Genomic DNA, 20,000 nt, shown 5'->3' on the forward strand with positions numbered 1-20,000 from the left:
AATTCGATCTCTGCATGATGGTATGTCGGCAGCAGTGCGAGTTTCAGGAACAACAACGGATCGCTTCTCCGTACACAACGGACTCCGTCAAGGATGTACGCTTGCACCGGTGTTGTTTAACCTTTACTTTTCTGCTGTCGTGCACGAGTGGCGTTCTGGTTGTGTGTCTGCTGGGATACCAGTGGCATATCGTCTTGGTCGGAAGCTTGTCGGTGACCGCACAGCTAAATCTCGCCTGTCACGCTGTTCTGTCACGGAATCGCAATTCGCTGATGATGCCGCCATATACACACAGTCAGTCGAGGACATGGGAGCTACTGGCAGTTCCTTCGTTGCCACTGCAAGCAGGTTTGGCCTCACTGTAATCTTCACCAAGACCAAAGCTATGGTAGTGAATGCCCCGTCGCCACCATCCGGCCTTTTAGAGTTGCCTGAGGGTAGTATTGAGCTGGTGCCTGATTTTACGTATCTCGGCAGTTGTATTTCTTCGGATGGCCAGATGACTGCTGAGATCTCGGCTCGCTTGGCGAAAGCTTCCCGAGCATTTGGTACATTGCGCTCATCTGTCTTTTCCAGTCGTGATCTCTCCGTCAAGACGAAGGTGCACGTATATTCGGCCGTTGTCTTGTCGACGCTGCTGTATGGTTGTGAGACCTGGGCAATTAAGGCTGTGGATGTTCGTCGTCTTGCAGCCTTTCATCACCGCTGTGTTCGTTTTCTGCTGGATATTCGCAGAGTAACACAATGGCAGGAGCACATCTCCAACAACACTCTCCTTGAACGAGCCAAGGTACAGCCGATCGAGGAGGCACTGAAAACGCGTCGACTCCGCTGGTTAGGCCATGTTGCTCGAATGGATGACTCCGTATGCCAAAGTGTATCCTCTTCGGCGAACTGGACAAGACCCGGCCAGGTCATGGGCCCCGGAAGCGGTGGTGGGACAATGTTGTGTCCGACATGAAGGACCGCCAGATAGCGGACTGGTACGACCTCGCCCAGGATCGCAGAGGATGGAGATCAGCATGCAGCACCATTCCTCCGACCGAGCCCGTCACCTTAGACTTCGTTTGCACTTGTGGAAAGCGCTATCGCCGTCGCCAGGACTTGACTCGCCATGCCCGATTCTGCTCGTGACTTGAACACTGTTGGTCCCTTCGGGACCTGCTATCATCTCCGGATGGGCATATTGTATTGTGTGTGTGTGTGTGTGTGTGTGTGCATGTACGTGTGTGTGTGTGTGTGTGTGTGTGTGTGTGTGCACGCGTGTGCTTATGTAGGAGGCACAGCTACGTTATAATAAATTGCGTGGGCATTTGCAACTGTCCGTGTTGTCAACCTGTACAGGTCGGTGGCAATTTGAAGTGTCTCTGATGACAAGTGGTGACATACGGCTGGGTTGGAGTTGCAATGCCCGTGCCGGTGGTACCTATTTACTATCCTTTGTAAGTACATACAGGGTGGATTAGACACAGTGCGGAACAGGTTATTCTGCAGCCTCTTTTACGGGCAAAATACGGGCAAAACGAGAGAGCTTGGAAGCTCAGGGCCCTACGCTATGCTTTTTTGCCTTGATGACCTAGACAAAAAAAAAGCATAGGGACGTTATAAATTCTTATAAGTTTCTACTTTTTGTTTTTAGACATAACCTGGGATTCGAACCCGCACTATCGCCCTCCATGCATCCCCCGGTACACTTCGCATACATACTAATTCTTCCAAGTTGCTTCACGTTATGATCTTGTATTTGAAAGCCCTATTTGAATATGCATTGTGGCCAGCCGTCTTTGATTGTACGGTACGGTACGGGATAGGTACGGGACAGGTACGGGACAGGTATGGGACAGGTACGGTCGAGGGTAATACGACACCGTCTACCGCCTTGATGACGGCAAAAAAAGAAAAGGGATGTTATAAATTTTTCAATTCTCCTATTTTTTTCAGGCATTACCTGGGATTCGAACCCGCACTATCGCCCTACATGCATTCCCCCATACACTTCGCATTCATACTCATTCTTCCAAGTTGCTTCACGTTATGATCTTGTGTTTGAAAGCCCTATTTGAATATTGCGGCCAGCTGTATGTGGCCAGCTGTGTTTGATGGTACGGTACGGTACGGGACAGATACGGGATAGCGCCAGGCGTGACACAAACACACAAACAAACACCAAATTAAAGCTGTGTGGACCCTGGCTAGCGCCAGACGTTACTGAAGTAACGGCTTCTGCATAGCTACAGGAATAAATACACCATTCACGATTCCTGATGAGTGTTGTACGAAACTTGTTTGAATCCTAATTGTTTTCTCTACACTATTTTCATCGTTTTATTGCACATGGTCTCCACCGTTTTACATTGCATGAATAAAGTACACACAAATGTCGATTAGCTTGTCTTATTGATTGCGGCTATCAAATTATTGTCTCCTCGCCGTTTGTTTATTAAAAGAAACACAATGAATATTTTTCCGAAGTGTTCGACGAAACTTCAACTCAAAGTTCTAAAAACAAAAAAAGGCAAAAAAGGTAAAAAAAAAAAAAAAAAAGAAGAAGAAAAAAGAAGGCAAAACAAACCCACAAGTGAATAATCTGTACACATACCTACTTTATAGGTAATCAGCAGCAAGTTCAAGTAGTACTACTACTAGTCCAGTCAATACTGCTCATGCACAGGTGATCCTGTACTGGCTGTGTGTGTCCAGTACTCCAGAGTAACCCGAGATGCAGTAAGGATGATGTTCATTTTCTCTTTTCTGTCTCATCCCTGTGTGTGTGTGTGTGTGTGTGTGTGTGTGTGTGTGTGTGTGTGTGTGTGTGTGTGTGTGTGTGTGTGAGTGTGCGCGTGCGCGCGTGTGCGTGTGTGCATGTGTGTGTGTGTGGGTATACGTGTGTGTGTGTTTTGCGTGTTCATGCGGATGTGCGTGCGTGTGTGTTACTTGTAGCCTGACAAGGTGATGCACGAGACCTGTCACTATACTTACAGTGGCCGTCGGAAACTCAAGTTCTGTGGGGGACAGTGGAACTATGGCGTCGTAAGTCAAGACCTCTTGTCGTCCAGTTGTTGTCCCTCGTCAAGACTGTGCCCTTCTGCCCACTGTGCCCAGTCAGTGTGTTCTTTGTACCATTTGTCCATCTCATTGTGTTTGTGTGATGTCATTGGGTTTATGTTATGATAACATTGGGTTGTTGCTATGATGTCATCATGTTTATGTTATGTAATTGTGGTTATATTATGATGTCATTGTGTTTATGTTATGATGTCAGTCGTGTTACTGTTAGTGTAGCATGAAGGTAGGATGTTCGCACTGCGACTGTATTGTTGAACCTCGGCAAACACTTCTCACTCCCTCTCCTTATCCACCACCTCATTCTGCTGATCCTTCCTCCATACGATGATGGCTGCATTGGGCGCGCGCGTGTGTGTGTGTGTGCGTGCGCCGCGTGCGTGCGTGTGTGTGTGTGTGTGTGTTTCAGGAATGGCTGGACGGTGATGTTATTGGTTGTCTCATTGATATGGATGCAGGGACAGTCAGTTACTCACGGTCAGTACAACAACATGCCCATAACAGTGTTACTAGTAGCAGCACAAGCTAATGACATTGTGTGCAGTGGGTACATTTTTTATTTTATTTTTTATATTTTTTATGAAAGTGCACATGCCTACAACATAGTACATAGAATGGAAGAGAACAACAACAGCAACAGCTAGAGAACATAGGGGACTACAAAGGGTGTGCAGGTGCTATAAAGCTGTACATGCTACTGACTGATTGTTGACATTGTACTGACATTACTATGTAGGGGATAGTGTGCTGCGGTACACAGTCACACCACCTGCTGCAGTCAGTCCTCTTTCGGACAAACGCCAAGAGACCGATGGCATTTGTTTGTTCAATCAGGACCCCTGATTCATACTTCATACTCTTTATTCTCGATAAATAAATACACCGTGATTTGTCCTTTACGGGCATGTTTGTGTGTGTGTGTGTGTGTGTGTGTGTGTGTGTGTGTGTGTGTGTGTGTGCGTGTGTTTGTGTTTGTGCATGGGCTGGCAGCTACTTCAAGTAGTTCTATGACCGTAGTACGAATGTTATTGGAACTATAGTGGTTTGTACTGAATCTCACATTATCCATGATCATTGCACACGTCCTAGCTTTCTGAGCATGCTGTTAGCCTGGTCTGTGTGTTTGTGTGTGTGTGTGTGTGTTGTCTGTATAGAAATGGAGATGACCTTGGCATGGCGTTTGATTGCATCACGCGAGGAGCCAGCCACGCGTACATGCCCTACGTCAGCGCGCCAGCGGGAGAGAAATGCATCGTGAACTTCGGCGGCCGTCCACTGCGCTACCCGAGCGCCGGTTACAAGCCGTTGGTCGACGGTGTTCCGTCGCAGTTTGGCGGTGCGTCCACTCTCTTGGAGTGCCTTCATCGCCTGGCAGTGCTGGGTGCATCGCCGCCGTCGTCGTCGGCTGTGCCGGTTACCTCCTCGCTGCTAGCCACCGCCACCGCACAGATACAGGATTCTCTGGCCAAAGTCACTTTCATCGTTGGCCATCACCTGTTCGTGCCTTTCTTATCAGCTTACTTCCAGGTAAACACCTTCATCTTCTTCTTGCTGCATGTGACCATATGGCTCATTGAACTGCGTACTCGCGTCGCAGTTCACATCAAAGTTCTGCCTTTTGTTCTCCTGCTTTTCATCGCCTTTCAGAGAACCACTGAATTGGGGGGTTAGGTGATAGTTATGTGGTGAAGTGTCCACAGATTCTGTACTGGCAAAGCACGCTCTTGTATCCTTTTATGGTTTCTGTGTTGGAGCTGAGCTCATTCTCTTACACTTTCTCTGTCTCTTTGTCTCTTGTCTGTGTGTGTGTGTGTGTGTGTGTGTGTGTGTGTGTGTGTCTCTCTCTCTCTCTCTCTCTCTCTCTCTCTCTCTCTCTCTCTCTCTCTCTCTCTCTCTCTCTCTCTCTCTCTCTCTCTCTCTCTCTCTCTCTCTCTTTCTCTAACTATCTATCTCTTTCTCCATCTCTCTCCTGCACAGCGAGGTGTACATTCGTATCTGATACCCAGTCAGCTCATACCATTCTTGCTCCAGTTGGATGGGCCTGTAACAGCTGAGAACTCGCTGGCTCCACGACCCATTCTTGCACGGTTCTTGGAGATGATGTCATCCCTACTTGATGTAAATGTTTTCTGTGTGGCTGTGGTTATTTGTTGTAACTGCCCGTGCACTGAAATGCTTTGGGATTTGGAAGTTGGTGAATGCCATCATTGTGTTGTTACTGAAAGAGAAAAGTGAGTTCGTTTGTTTTACATGTGTTTGAAATGTATGTGTGTTCGTGGGTATGTGTTGTGTGCATGTGTGTTGTGTGTGTGTGTGTGTGTGTGTGTGTGTGTGTGTGTGTGTGTGTGTGCGCGCGCGCGTGTGTGCGCGCGCGCGTGTGTGTGTGTGTGTGTGTGTGTGTGTGTGTGTGTGTGTGTGTTGTGTGCATGTGTTGTGTGTGTGTGTGTGTGTGTGTGTGTGTGTGTGTTGTGTGCATGTGTTGTGTGTGTGTATGTGTGTGTGTGTGTGTGCGTGCGCGTGTGTGTGCGTGCGCGTGTGTGTGTGTGCATATGCGTGTGTGTGTGTGTGTGTGTGTGTGTGTGTGTGTGTGTGTGTGTACATGGTACATGGTGTATGTGTGTGCGTCCGTGCGTATGTGTTAATATGTGCACGTGTGTGCGTATGTGCATGTAAATTCACGCACAGGTTGAGCATCTTGCGATTCTCCTCAAGTACATCACTGAAGGGTTGCACTTGGTACACGGCTTCTCACCACTGTGCCTAGATTTACAACCACAGGTATGTACAATCAGTCATCTAGAACTCGTAGTGCAAGACCGGTATTGTGCCCGCGATTGCCCTGGTATCTTCTGTAGGAAATGATCCACGTGCGACGAACGGATTAGCCAATGCTGCTATTTGTATTTCGACAGAGTCCAGGGATACGCTCCATCTATTCTTTTGTGACCTGATTAGACTACATGTTGGACTACATGTTGGACTACATGTTGGACTACATGTTGGACTACATGTGAATGTACATGTACTTGTTGATGTCAGCGAACAGGAGCGCAGAGTCTTTGATCTTGACGTTGGTTTAGTACTTTCACCGGGTGTACACCTACATTCACTGGCATGCCTACATTGTAGTTGAAGTGGAGAATCCATGCACAGCTGAGTTACCTACTGTTCACAACAGTGTATAGCATGTAACTTTGGTGGTGTAGATTTTGGTGACTGGGACCTGCCAGGTTTCAGGTGTAATGTCGAATTAGGTGACCAGCGTTCCCTGCACATACAGTGCGTACCCTAGTGCCGTTTACACGTAGTCTAAATTTAGTTGCCTGGTTTCTCTACCGAAATTACACTGAAATTTAAGTTACACCGAAAATAACGTGTTATGTAGGAATGAGAGGAGCATATGATCAGAATCCAATATTCAGGGTCAACGGTTACCTGTATGTTGCATGTAAAGTGTAGTCTGAATTTAGTCTTGGAAAAATGTTGCCTTTTAGGCATTATGTTATTTTGTACTGGATGCTCTATGTACGTAGTCTGTAGAGGGCCTAAGTTTCGTTCTGCTCAACCTTTGCATGGACATTGAACATTAACATGTTCTTGTTGTGTATCTGCATGCATGTACAGTATCTTGGTGAGTTATTCATGTAGTCTGTGATGTGTTTTCTGATTTCCATGTGTTCTATGCATAGCTTTCCTATGCAGTCGTTCTCCTGGAGATGCTGCGCAATGCTCGCTGCCGCTCCCTCATCGTGACGGACACAAGATATCCTCTCCTAATGTGATCAGCTTTTCTGAACGCATTGCATTGTTTTGGGTCCACGTAGTAGCAACCCAGTGTCAGTGGCTCTGTGCGACGTTCTGCACGTGTTTGCTTGCTAGTCGGGCTCTTCACAATCTCAATGTGCCAAGCCGTCATAGATACGATTCAACTTTAATTGCGTTTGTTTTGGGTTTGTAGTTGGAGGCTGGGGTATACCATACAGTCCTACCGTGGCCATTTCGAGCACCTTGATATCCTAAACTGTTGTTCCATGGTGATGTAATGCTGGAGGACAATGTATATAGTCGAAGTGATTCCCCTTGACCAGCACTGTGTGTACGATTCGGTTTTCCGACTGGCTGGGATATGCCACGAATGGCTCCATCCCGGAGCCTGGTACACTGAAGGACATGATCCCAGTTGTGTGGTGGGAAGGCTGTCAAATCCAGGTGCGTCTTAGACTCTTACTGTTCTGGCACTAGCTCTAAATAGCCGGGTGGGAGCGGCTGAAGTTTCAACACTGAAGTAGGATATCTTCTTTCCTGTTCCTTCTCCATTCCTGTTCATCGCTGTTGATGTTTCACAATTTGCTTTTATGTGTTTTTTAATCCCTTTTATCTTGAGCCGTTTTCGATGGTCTTAGCCCTATTAAGTGTATGAATGCGTTTGTGAATGTGTGTGTCTATATACGTCTCCATGTTTGTGTGTGTGTGTGTGTGTGTGTGTGTGTGTGTGTGTGTGTGTGTGTGTGTGTGTGTGTGTGTGTGCGTGTGTGTGGGTGGGTGTGTGTGCACATGTGTGTGTGCACGCGCGCGCGCGTGTGTGTGTGGGTGTACGTGTGGGTGTATATGGTCCGGGGCGCGTTGTAGGATGAACAGCACAACAAGCAGGCGTATGAGCAGATCACAGCGAATCTTGTACGACAGTGTGCTGGTAGGTTGGGTATCTTTACCCTATCACTCTCTGCTACCTCTCTGCTACTATCTCTACTATTGTAATAGTGAAAGACATGTTAGGCTATCTACTAGTACACGCAGATGTTATGAATTGTGCTGGTTCTTGGATTGGTCTGAACGGTTTTGAAATTGTTTTGTGTCTGGGTTTTGTGTTGGGGTGGGCTGCCTCGAGTACTGTAAACTGTGTAAAGCGATGAACGTTCTCGGTGCGCAAGTGATGGTCACGAAAATAGTGAAATTTAATCTCTGGCGAAAGTTTCTCACTTTACGGTAGTTGAATATTACAGCAGCGGGGCATGGGATATGGCTGTTTGGTCATGCTTGCATTCCATGTAGGGTGTCGACCTTTCGAATCGCACCAGTATTACCTGTAATTGTTGAACCTTGGTTGTTTCTCAGTGATCTGTGCTTGTCACTGCTGTCACTCCCTGTTTCTCATGGTCTTTTTCTCATGCTCTCACTCCCTGTTTCTCATGGTCTTTTTCTCATGCTCTCTCTCTCTCTCTCTCTCTCTCTCTCTCTCTCTCTCTCTCTCTCTCTCTCTCTCTCTCTCTCTCTCTCTCTCTCTCTCTCTCTCTCTCTCTCTCTCTCTCTCTCTCTCTCTCTCTCTCTCTCTCTCTCTCTCTCTCTCTCTCTCTCTCTCTTGGTGTGATTGCAGTGCTGGACAAGGTTCATGAATCGATTTGCAAAGCACTGCTCCAGGACGAAGTGGAGGATGGAGACATGGTATGGGGCAAGAGGATTATGCATGTAAATGTTAATGAATACAACGACGATGGCTACGACAACAACAGCAACAACAGCAACAGCAACAACAACAGCAGCCGCAGCAGCAACAACAACGACAACAACAACAACAACAACACCAACAACAACACCAACACTGACAACAAGCAAACACCAACACAAACAAGCACACAAGCAAACATGGCAACAACCAGAGGTTGTGTTCTTTTTATCCTTTGTTCCCATTCAATGATCCTGCTTAGTAAGTGTTGCTATCTTTTAGGGTTGTGTGGCTCATTCTGCACCGGTGTATTCTGCTAGGGTTGTGTGGCTCATTCTGCATTGGCGTATTCTGCCCCTGTATGTTCTGATGGCGTGTGTGCAGACGTTCTTTGACGAATCATCCCAGATAGTTGTTGCACGAGAGCTGAGGCGGCAAGTTCGCATGCTACCTGCTAATCCCACTGCGGTAAGTGCTTTTCTTCGTCTGATTTTTCTTTTGCTCATTATCATGACTTTTTTGATAGCCATGTCTGTCAGGAGGGACTGGCAAAATTGGTGTATAAATGGAATTCAGAAGTTAGGGTGAGGCTGCTTGCCTTTCTTATAACTGGAATTGTCTTCGCTATGGTGGTGATGTGCAAGTGCTTTTAGGTCGGCTTAGAAGTCATTGTGGAGTGATGGTGCTGCTTTTAATTCTAATAGCTATCTTTTCAAATTTGTACAGTAAACCGTGTTGCGGTGCGACTTGGTCCCGCAACTAACCATCGTCAGGCAGACCACAAAAACCCAGAAACTCCTTTAATCGACATTACCACCCGTTTCCACAAGAACACCAAAGAACACACCGAACAACGATCGCCAAATCGCTGTCCTGAGCAAAACGTGCAGCGTGCGTGCATTCGGCTTGCGCTGCATGCATGCACACAACGACGTGGCATAGAGAGAAAATGCAGCGTACAGAAAATGCATGATTTATCGTAGCCATAGAGATACTAAATATGGCGACTACCAAACTCCAAAGTCCGCGTGCAGCGCGGAGTGCAGGCGCATGCAACGAAAAGAAAGCAATAATTTGAAATGCAGAAACAATGTGCTGGAGTGAAAGAATAAAGAATTGTTGATTACGGAGGTGAAAACAGTGTCTGTCAAGGGGTGCTTGCACCCAGCGACAGGGTGACAGCACACCCTGTCAGCGAGATCGAGAGTAAGTTTCGCCAAGTAGATCGTAGCGGAGTTGCCGCGGATGGCGATAATGCAACGGATCAAGTACTAGTAAGTACATGTACATTGCAACCAATTAGTGTGTCAACAATTCTACTTATATAATACATTAGAACAATTCACAAGATATTCCGCTCGTGAACATGTCGTGGTACGAACACGCATAGCAATTACTGTATAATAAAATGTGTCTCGACGTAGACGTAACAGATATGCACTCGTGATGTAATTCTAACAGACTAACAAATAAATATTACACTCGCGAAATACATAGCAGTAATACGCAACGCACCAGTATTGCAAGCGACCTAGCATGTCTTGACAATACTGCCCTTGCAGCATGTGACAGTTCTGTACACAATTCGTAACTACAATACACTAATAGTATCAACGTGCAACATGTGACAACATGAAAGGATAATGTTCAAGAGTGCAGTCTCCTGTCCAAACCGTGTAACTAAAGACCACCGTGACTAGCGACCAGCCTGGTACTACAGACCACTTCGCCAGGCACGGACGGTCTCACATTCATATATGGTTGTGTGGCGCAAACCTCTAACTAAGGACCACCTGCCACTAAAGACCACTTTCTCTGGCCCCAAGGGGTGGTCGTTAGTCACATGTTTTACTGTAGTTGGCTGCGTATGATTGCCTAGTCAGCCAGCCTGAGTCAAACAGAATACACCATGGGTGTCGTTTCTCCGCATGCACATTGAGACCAATGCACTCTGAATTTTCCTTAAAATGACAAACAAACAGAAGCTCACATCTTCCGTGTTGTTGAATTCAGTTCTATCCTGCTTCAAGTAACTAAAACGATTTAAAATTTTGTTCCCATGCACTGCAGGTATGGCAGTAGCTTAATGTTAGGTGAACATCTGTGTGTTTATATGTGTGTGTGTGTGTGCATGTGTTTTTGTGTCTGTGTCTGTGTCTGTCTGTCTGTTTGTCTGTGTTTGTGTAGGATGCTGCACTAGAAACGTCGGCCATCACTCTGCTTTCTGGTATGGCAGTGCCGATGGTCAAGGCTCTCTGTGAAGTCTGGGATGAGCTGGCAGCTGACTTTCCTGCTGCTCCCAAGTCGAAAGGCAAGTACAGTAAAATCTGTAACTACAGACCACCGTGACTAGCGACCAGCCTGGTACTACAGACCACTTCGCCAGGCACGGACGGTCTCACATTCACATATGGTTGTGTGGTGCAAACCTCTAACTAAGGACCACCTGCCACTAAAGACCGCATCTTCTGGCCCCAAGGGGTGGTCGTTAGTCACAGGTTTCACTGTACCCTCATGGTTTTGAAAGCTATTTTTGAGTGTATTCATGTACCATTCATGTACCATTCATGTACCATTCAGACGCATACTGTTTGCTACACTGAAGATATGTTACATTGCTTGGACGTACGTCTTCCTTGACGAAATAGTGCCCATGGCGCTTTATTGTTCTGGTGCAGAGAAACCAACCAATGTATCCCCCGTCGCTAGTGTTAACAACAATGCATTGAAACTGACAGCAGCACAATGTGTGTTGTAACTCGGATTTTCATGGTTCAACATCAATCATCAGATCTGATGATTGGTTTCGAACCATGGAAGTTCGAGTTAAAACACATTAAACGTTGCTTTCCTTTTTGTACATGTTGTGTTGCTGAGCCCTGTCCACCATAGGCATTGATCACCCTGGCTGATAAGGTGCACTGCTTATGTGAAGCTGACAGATATAACTTAGTGAATGGTCACTCAGCACAGTGAATGCTATTTCTGCACAGCAGATCAACTCTGTATATTTGTAATCTGGGGTACTGTACTACAAGTGTAGGCGAACATTGTCTCTTGCGAAGGATTATAGAGAAGTCATGTTCGTGCACCTGGGCATGGCAATACACATTTCGTAATGCTTCAGTTTTCATCCGTATCCCCACAACACCCTTTGCAGTCAAGAGTTAACCAGTATTTGATGATTCTGCTGTCCTTTCTTGTGTGTTTGTTGCTACAGATCTTTGCCTTGTAGACAGTCTGTTCTACTCCTTGTCAGGACATTGCAGTGAATATACTCGGTGGGTTTTCTCTCTTCTCTCTCTCTCTCTCTCTCTCTCTCTCTCTCTCTCTCTCTCTCTCTCTCTCTCTCTCTCTCTCTCTCTCTCTCTCTCTCTCTCTCTCTCTCTCTCTCTCTCTCTCTCTCTCTCTCTCTCTCTCTCTCTCTCTCTCTCTCTCTCTCTCTCTCTCTCTCTCTCTCTCTCTCTCTCTCTCTCCCTCTCTCCTCTCCCCCCCCCCCATCTCCTATCATCCTCGACGGTAACTTCTGTTGTGTCATATTGAGTGGCATGTTGTTAACCTTTGTCGCTGTACCTGTGTATTTGTATTGCAGCTTGGGTGGCTCCCTGGCTCACCTCAGCAAGGAATATGCAGGTAGGTGTACATGCTTACATTCAGCCATGCCTTACCATGTATACATTCGGCCACGCCTTGCCACGCATACATTCAGTACGGTGTGGAGTTCATACGAATGATGTCATCACACATGAACCGTTGTATTGAGCAGCAAACCAGTGCCTGTGCTGTCATTGTTTTGCCACTCTGTTCGAAACAATACGACTCTTTACTACAGAAGCAACCGGGTATAGCGTTATGTCTTGGCTATTCTCAATGTACCTGCACTTTACTGCAATTACACTCAAGAAAAGAACAAGCTTCAGGCTTTTCACAATCAACATCCTCAAAGCTCTTCCTGTTCCACTAGAACTTTCATTGCCTTCTCATGATGAAGAGAAGGCAACGAAAGTACATGTACAGTACTAGTGGAAGAGCTTTTCAAGATTATGATTGTGGGGCTCCTGAAGCTTGCTCTTTTTTGGCATATTATCGCATTTTTGTCTCCGAGAAAACTAAAGTACTTGGACCTAAGAATATGACCTGGGTGTGTGTGTGGTGGGGGGGGGGGGGGGTCTGATCACAATATTAAGGTGGATCAACCCCAAAGAGGGAGCAAAAATATTATGGTAAATCGATCTGAACTGTGTGTTTTCAGATGGCCAGACACCTAGAGAACTGGTCTGGGCTATTTCAAGGATAGGTCTAACGTTATTATGTGGTTCCCGAGCTATGGGGATGTTTTTGTACCTATGTTTTTTTGCAAAAACTAAATGATTTTTCACTAAATGTGTAAAATTCCAGCTGGTAGAACTTCAAAAATCCTGAAAGTGGGTATGGAGGGGCCTACAATAGTGTCTCCTGTGGGAAATGTTCACAACACATGGCCAGAGCACTGTGAGAGGCCAAGGTAGCCCCGAATGTGATTTTGGCAAAACGTGTATTTCAGCAGACCGCTTTAGATTTGTTCGAATAGTGGAGAATCGAGACAATAACATATGGATCGAGCAGATCATACCCATTCTCACGCCTCCGGCGGTACAGTGCCAGTGTCTGGGCAGATAACTGCGGCATGGCACGACTGGGAGTTGTTGGTACTGGGGGTGAGGCAGCAGCTTCTGCAGCTGCTGCTGAACCACTGGCGTGGTCTAGAGTGGTCTGTGAAACAGTGTTGCTGCTGTTGGGCCTTTCAGACCCTAGATGATCTGCTATGCGTTTCGCAATAGCAGAACTCTTTGTGGCTCTCATACGCCCATTGCCGTCCTTTTCCTGCAGTAAAGTCTGGATGCCAGTTCCCCGATTCCTGTCAAATGCCAGCATCAGATGACTGTACCTGTGGGCAAGAACTATACAGAATATTTTTGTAACATGGGAAATTGTGGGCACAATTTATGCGATTGAGTCCACCAACTAAACCAGATTTTGAACAGTCAGACGTGCACAATCTAGCACAAAACTGACAGGGAAAAAACTGACAGTTCAAAATCTGGTTTAGTTGGTGGACTCGATCGCATAACTTGTGCCCACAATTTCCCATGTTACAAAAATGTATCCTTGGCTCACCATCTGAGTTATAAAGAACATGTAACTTAAAGTCAGCTGCAAACACTCATGTCACAGGAAACGCTCACCGCAGCTCGATTGTACCGGGTAGAAATGGACCCGTTATCAAAGGCACTGTTACTGAGTGTGACATGAATACCGTAGAATCCCGCGGATAAGCCCACCCGCGTATAAGCCCATGCCCGCGCATAAGCCCAGGGTTTGTTCGAACATCACAAAGCTTCATCGTACCAGCCCATGGGCCTAGGTCATACCGAGAGTCCACAAATTATGGATTCTTGGCCATACCATGTATGTAGTACATGCACATTAGTTTTTTTTCGTACATTTCAGCACAATCATCGGTTGTTTTTTGTTTGCACAGTGGTTTTCAGCAATGTACTTCTCACTTCCTTGATACTTTTCAATAGCACGACTTGGTGTCGGCGTATAAGCCCATGCCCGCGTATAAGCCCATGTTCTCGTATAAGCCCACCGAAATGTCCTTGTGAAACAGATAAGCCCATGGGCTTATCCGCTGGATTCTACGGTACTTTCCACATGAATCAACCCGTGGAAGATGTTAGCTACCTAGCTGTCACAGTTTCATGCGGATGCGTAATAGAAGTGAACATCATCAACCGTATGCTCAGTTTCTTTCTGCACATACATCATCAACCGTATGCACAGTTTCTTTCTGCACATACATCATCAACCGTATGCTCAGTTTCTTTCTGCACATACCTGATACCGGAATTGGCTATTTTCTTTGCCATGTGATCTGAAAGTGCAGGTTTTGCGAAACCGTGAGCGGAGCTCAGCATATACACCTGTACACAACCAAGGCACACACAGCCAGCTTGGCTAAAAGAATGCTAGCATGGACCGTGATATCATACGTGTACATTATCATTAGTTGAAGTTGAGGGATATTTCACGTACAAGACTACATGTACATATATGTACGTAGTGAATGAATGGACCGTTGCCTTGCTGCGCGACTCATAAAAATGATTGTATCCACTGGATACACATAGCAAACATACCTTTACTGGCTTCGAACGCAGCAAGCACAGACATTGCCGACCCGACGTGTATGCTGTGCAAGAATAACTCTCTCCGGGATTGTCTTCCCCACCAATTTTCGAGGACGTCGACATCTGCATCGGCACTGTGGGCGGCATAGTCCTCCTTCAGAATGTCCTTGGCCAGATCCTCTAGCTTGTATGACTTCCTTCCAGGGAGGACCTGCTTCAAGGCTAGCAGAGAATCAGCAAAGCCAGCAATTGCTGCAACAAGCTGCTGTACGTACGACTGCCCAGCACGCTTCACCTCACCCAACAACACACGCATATCAAACGACATGCAGTTGTGTGCAATAAGAACCGGTTTCGAACCACCAGTGGACTGTAGCCAAGGGATGAAACGCTCAATGGCAGCAGGTAGCGAGAGCGACGGCAGAACTTCGCCAGCCTTTACCAACACACACTTGCCACCGACAGTAGAGACGGACACGCCTGTGACATCTGATGCACCAGAGGACATCGACCCTTCTGGCAATACATACTCAGAAAAGACCAAAAATGCTCGAAGTACGTTCATCACTGCCGTTCAGATCAGAAGACAACAAACTCATTTCTCATCACAGAAATATGCCAATTCTGATGTTGAAAGAACGACTGACCCCATGCCTACATCAGCAGAATAACCACTTCAATAATCATGTCAGAGCCTACCACGCTGTCCCTTTTCGAGGCGATTTATCAAGCTTTTTACAGAAAAAATAATAAGACACCCATTTTGATAGTCCAGGGGATGGCCCACGCCTGGTAAAAAGAATGAAGTTGTGGAAAAACCACGGAGTAGTAAAATACCTACGTACCGGGAAAATAAAAAAGGGGAAATATGCGGACATGGGGGTCGCGCGCAAAGAGTTATAAGTTATAAGAGTTAATAATATGTGAGCAGGAAAGAACTACACTCGTACAACGACGGCCTCAGCATTAACGAGAGAGGCAGGGCAGTCCACCGGTGCACGCGAGGGGAAGAGGGAGCTACTCCCACGGATGCACATGACGCTAGTACGCACAAGGGTAAAGCTAAGGCGGCAGCGGATAAAGGCCATGATCCCTTACTTGCAAACAGTTGGAACGGAAGCTGCAAGCTGGATGATTTCTGCATCGTCTCCGAAGCCGTTGTTTCCAGGTCAAAGTACACAAAAGTGTACCGGTACTTCTCTTCTGATAACAGCTTGGCAGGAGTGACTGGACCAGCGATTTCATCCACGTCTGGCTCGGCAAGAAGGGAGGACTTGGATTGGTACAACGTACCTTCCCTCAATTCCTGAGAGGCACCCTACTGACTGCGCAGCTCCTTCAGCTCCAGTCTTCGCCTCTTTACGGTCTTGCCCGACTTGCGAAGTGTGGCCTTTGCTCGCCGGGTATCGAGCTTGACCCCGTGCGCCTGCGCATGTGAGCTCTGGGACATACCGACCTGCTCCATGACCTTGCCCTTGGACACACAAGAGGTACACAAATGGCAGCAAAATAGGGCTGTTTCGTTGTTACTCAGAGTTTCACTTCTCCCCTCTGTAGAATGTGATCTGTGATGCGGTACTTTTTTTGTTAAAGGTGTTGAAATGCTGATGCCCGTCTCGATACTCCTGTGCTGTACACGAAGGCACACAATGAAAACCTTGGGCAAATTCCGTTCAACGGAATATGCCAAGATTTTCATTGTGTGCCTTTGTGTACGCCGCTCTGCCTGAATCAGGTATTGAGCACTTTCGCAGAACCTAAGCATACTGCCTCTGTCCTGTGCTGTATAGTATGTACGCTGTAATATTAGGTCAATACGCGGTCAATACCGACTCAATTGGAATATGATATGTGTGTGTGCTGCGACCATGTAGAGGCTCTTGAGGAGGATGCCGAGACGTTTGGTGAAGAGGAAGAAGAGCTATGTGAGTAGTGTCTGTTTAATCTATTCTGCTGGCAATTGTCGAATGCCATTGTGCCAACTCTTATGGCATGGGTGTGTGCATGTGTGTACTTGTGTGGGTGCCCACGCACATGTGTGTGTGTGTGTGTGTGTGTGTGTGTGTGTGTGTGTGTGTGTTGGCTGGGACACAGCATTCCGTGTACTGGCCTTTTTGGCTATCAGTTCATCTTGCCTTCAGTATGTGCGTCGATCTGTGTCAACTCATTTATCGGTATGCTTGTTCATACTTCTCTGTCTTCCTGCCATGCAGCTGAGTTTGCCACGCTGATAAGTCTGGCCGACACCATTCTGCTAATCTTTCACAACTGGTCATGTAAAGATCTGATTCTGGTGAGAGTTTAGGGTCATATTGTTGTGTGTAGTGCACTGTGGATCCCGTTATTTTGGCTTGGCAGTGTGTAAGTAGTGGGTTGCGGGGGCAGTGGGAAGAGAACACGGAAGCCTCTGCATAAAGTTGTGCAGCGTCGTCGCACCAGTTAGGCGGGAACATTTATTTCCTCCTGGATATAGAGCTAGTATCATTGTACATTGCAGTTGCCCTGTTGCACTGATCTCTTATATTGGCGTACTATACTTTATAACTGGAAAGTCTAACGAGTCACAAAGTCTAACGTTTCAACGACCAATTATTTTTTGTTATTTGAAAAAAAAACACGTTTATCGCTAGATGTCTGTGTAAAGATGCGCATACAGATGGGTGGCCAGGTAGCCATCGTTAAACTTTCTGCACGTTATCATGCCAAAATTACAAAAAACGTTAAACTTTTTGGTCGTTAAACTTTCCGGTTTTACAGTATGCCGCACTGTGCTAAGCAGCATGGCCAATCTTTCTACAATGCAGTCCTGGATGCATAGCAGCACCAGTCTGGTAGGACCAAATCCACTCCTGCTGCTTCTGATTACGTGTTGGTAATGCTGATGATGATGAGCTGCTGCTCGCTGTGTTCTTTTCTTCTTGTATGTGGCAGTGCTCGCAATGCTTCCATCAAATCAAGGAGTTGAACTCCTCCATGGAGACATTCAGAGAGTTACGTGAAAAGGCTGGTGACAGTGAGAATTTTGAGGTTAGTGTGCTGGCACTCTTGTGTGCATTTTTGTAAAGACAAGTTGATCACATCTTCTCGTTTCACCTCCATCAACCTAATAAGCAAGTGTATCAGTACTTCAAAGTACAAGACATTGTATTCTTGATGGTTATTAGGTTGGCGAGTGCTTGTGAGCATGTGTGTATGCTGTGGGCGATTGAGTTGATTACCTGATCCGCTAACTCGATTCATCGGACAGAGTAGTGACCAGGAGATTCACACACGCTACATTTCATCAGCTGTAGTGACTGCTGTAGCGATGGCTGCAGTGACAGCTTAGCTGCATTGAAACTTGTGTATTTTGACACGGTTGTTTGGATTGCTGTCGTGATAGCATAGCTGGACTAAAGCCTGTGTCTTTTGACTCGCTTGCTCATGTAACATTCCGTTTCTCTGACTATGTCTGTGCCTATTGTGTGTTTTCTGTGTATGTGGACGTGTACATGTGCGTGTATGTGTACGTATGTGTATGACATTGTGTACATGTGCGTGTATGTGTACGTGTATGTGTACTCTGTACAGGGTGAGACACTGACATGTGTTGATACCTACCTGCAACAGACACAGTCTGAGTTAGAACGCCATTCTAGAACAATGGCATGCTTGAGAGCGTCCACATTCTCAAAGGTATGATGACTACCACACCTGCTATCAGTATCAGTCTCTGGCTGAGGATGGTTTGTCTGTGATCTTTGTTCTGCTGCTTTTGGTTTGATGGCGTTTTTAGGTTTGCGTAATGAAGTATGTGTGTACGTGTGTGTGTGTGTGTGTGTGTGTGCGTGTGCGTGTGTGTGTGTGTGTGTATGTGTGTGTGTGTGTGTGTGTGTGTGTGTGTGTGTGTGTGGTGCGTGTGTGTGTATGCATGTGCGTGCGTGCGTACGCGTGTATGTGTGTTCACATGCACATACATTGTGCCCACTCATACAGGACATGTGCGATGTCTTAGCATGGGCGTGTCACGTGACCATGTCCGTCACTGCACGCTTTCTGGACAAGAATGAGCTGTTCGGGTTTCTGCCAGAGCATTATGTACGCGTCATGTTTGACATGTTCTTCTGCCTGCGCGTTGTCCATCATATTGTCCATGACTTCTTCGAAAGGGAAGGTAAGGATCGCCGGTCTGGTCTTGCTATACTGTAGTCTTACTGACACCCATTCAGTTCTTTATGTAACCATGGCTTATGCCTGTGATCGTATCGTGTGTGGACCTGTATTATGCAATGGAAATCACGTCAGCCAAATCTATTTGCAATTTTCCACCTGCCGCTTGCTGTCTGACGTATTTGCTTGGCTTTTGTGCCGATCCTTTGGTGCGCTATGCAACTCCGATGCACATTCTTTTAGCATCTTCCCTCAGTGAATTGCCGTACGCCCGGCTTTATCTGTGGGTGTGTGTGTTTTGTACATGTCTGTGTGTGTGTGTGTGTACGTGTATTCACGTGTGTTTTGTACATGTGTGTCTGTGTGTCTGTGCTTGTATAATACGTGTGTGTGTGTGTATGCCCATATCAGACGCTGACAGTCTAGTCAAGCAGCTGGCTCAGCTAATATGTAGAGTAGTGCCGAGCAAACACGTTGTTCTGCCGGGTAAGTGCCAACATTTGCCTTCTCCTACATGACAGGAATCTCCTGTTGCCCGCCTGCGTCTTTACAGTACGTGTTTAGAACTTCCAGTACACAGTGGCATGGGGATACATGTACAATCTAAACAGGCAGCATTTCCCAAGGCGGGATACATGTACAATCTAAACAGGCAGCATTTCCCAAGGCGGGATACATATACAATCTAAACAGACAGCATTTCCCAAGGCGGGATACATGTACAATCTAAACAGACAGCATTTCCCAAGGCGGGATACATGTACAATCTAAACAGACAGCATTTCCCAAGGCGGGATACATGTACAATCTAAACAGACAGCATTTCCCAAGGCGGGATACATGTACAATCTAAACAGACAGCATTTCCCAAGGCTTTCTGCGTTCAGTGCTCACAGTACGGGTGGTGTCCTGATAAATCGATTATACATGTATTTGATGGACTCAGATGGAGAGTATAGCGTGGACAGAGAGTGGACAGTATAGCGTAACCTGTAGTTCCTTGGTCTTTTTCTTTTCTATAGATTATATTTTAATTCCAACATACCGTTCGTTCAATTAGAGATTTGTTCCAGGACTGATTTCAGTCAATACTATTCTGAAAGCCATGAAACTTTGTGTGTTATTTTAAGAATTACGCTTGTTCACAATGAGAAAGTGTCGCGGTTTCATCT

The 20,000-nt window shown here is 46.4% G+C and overlaps 1 protein-coding gene across 1 annotated transcript in view; it reads left to right on the plus strand.

The window, feature by feature from the left end:
• The window catches only part of LOC135810144 (E3 ubiquitin-protein ligase RNF123-like), a 40,534-nt gene that overhangs the window by 8,764 nt on the left and 11,770 nt on the right, over positions 1-20,000 (plus strand). Inside the window, exons 6-25 of the mRNA XM_065323610.1 lie at positions 1,345-1,442; positions 2,941-3,030; positions 3,473-3,540; positions 4,218-4,590; positions 5,041-5,181; positions 5,749-5,841; positions 6,753-6,826; positions 7,164-7,272; positions 7,693-7,756; positions 8,438-8,505; positions 8,891-8,974; positions 10,694-10,817; positions 11,727-11,787; positions 12,099-12,139; positions 16,554-16,604; positions 16,893-16,972; positions 17,611-17,706; positions 18,250-18,354; positions 18,655-18,832; positions 19,240-19,314. Coding sequence (XP_065179682.1) covers positions 1,345-1,442; positions 2,941-3,030; positions 3,473-3,540; positions 4,218-4,590; positions 5,041-5,181; positions 5,749-5,841; positions 6,753-6,826; positions 7,164-7,272; positions 7,693-7,756; positions 8,438-8,505; positions 8,891-8,974; positions 10,694-10,817; positions 11,727-11,787; positions 12,099-12,139; positions 16,554-16,604; positions 16,893-16,972; positions 17,611-17,706; positions 18,250-18,354; positions 18,655-18,832; positions 19,240-19,314 — 2,073 coding nt within the window. The remainder of the gene's footprint in view (positions 1-1,344; positions 1,443-2,940; positions 3,031-3,472; positions 3,541-4,217; positions 4,591-5,040; positions 5,182-5,748; positions 5,842-6,752; positions 6,827-7,163; positions 7,273-7,692; positions 7,757-8,437; positions 8,506-8,890; positions 8,975-10,693; positions 10,818-11,726; positions 11,788-12,098; positions 12,140-16,553; positions 16,605-16,892; positions 16,973-17,610; positions 17,707-18,249; positions 18,355-18,654; positions 18,833-19,239; positions 19,315-20,000) is intronic.

The sequence above is a fragment of the Sycon ciliatum genome, chromosome 2 (genome assembly GCF_964019385.1).
Source record: "Sycon ciliatum chromosome 2, ocSycCili1.1, whole genome shotgun sequence".
Lineage (NCBI taxonomy): Eukaryota > Metazoa > Porifera > Calcarea > Leucosolenida > Sycettidae > Sycon > Sycon ciliatum.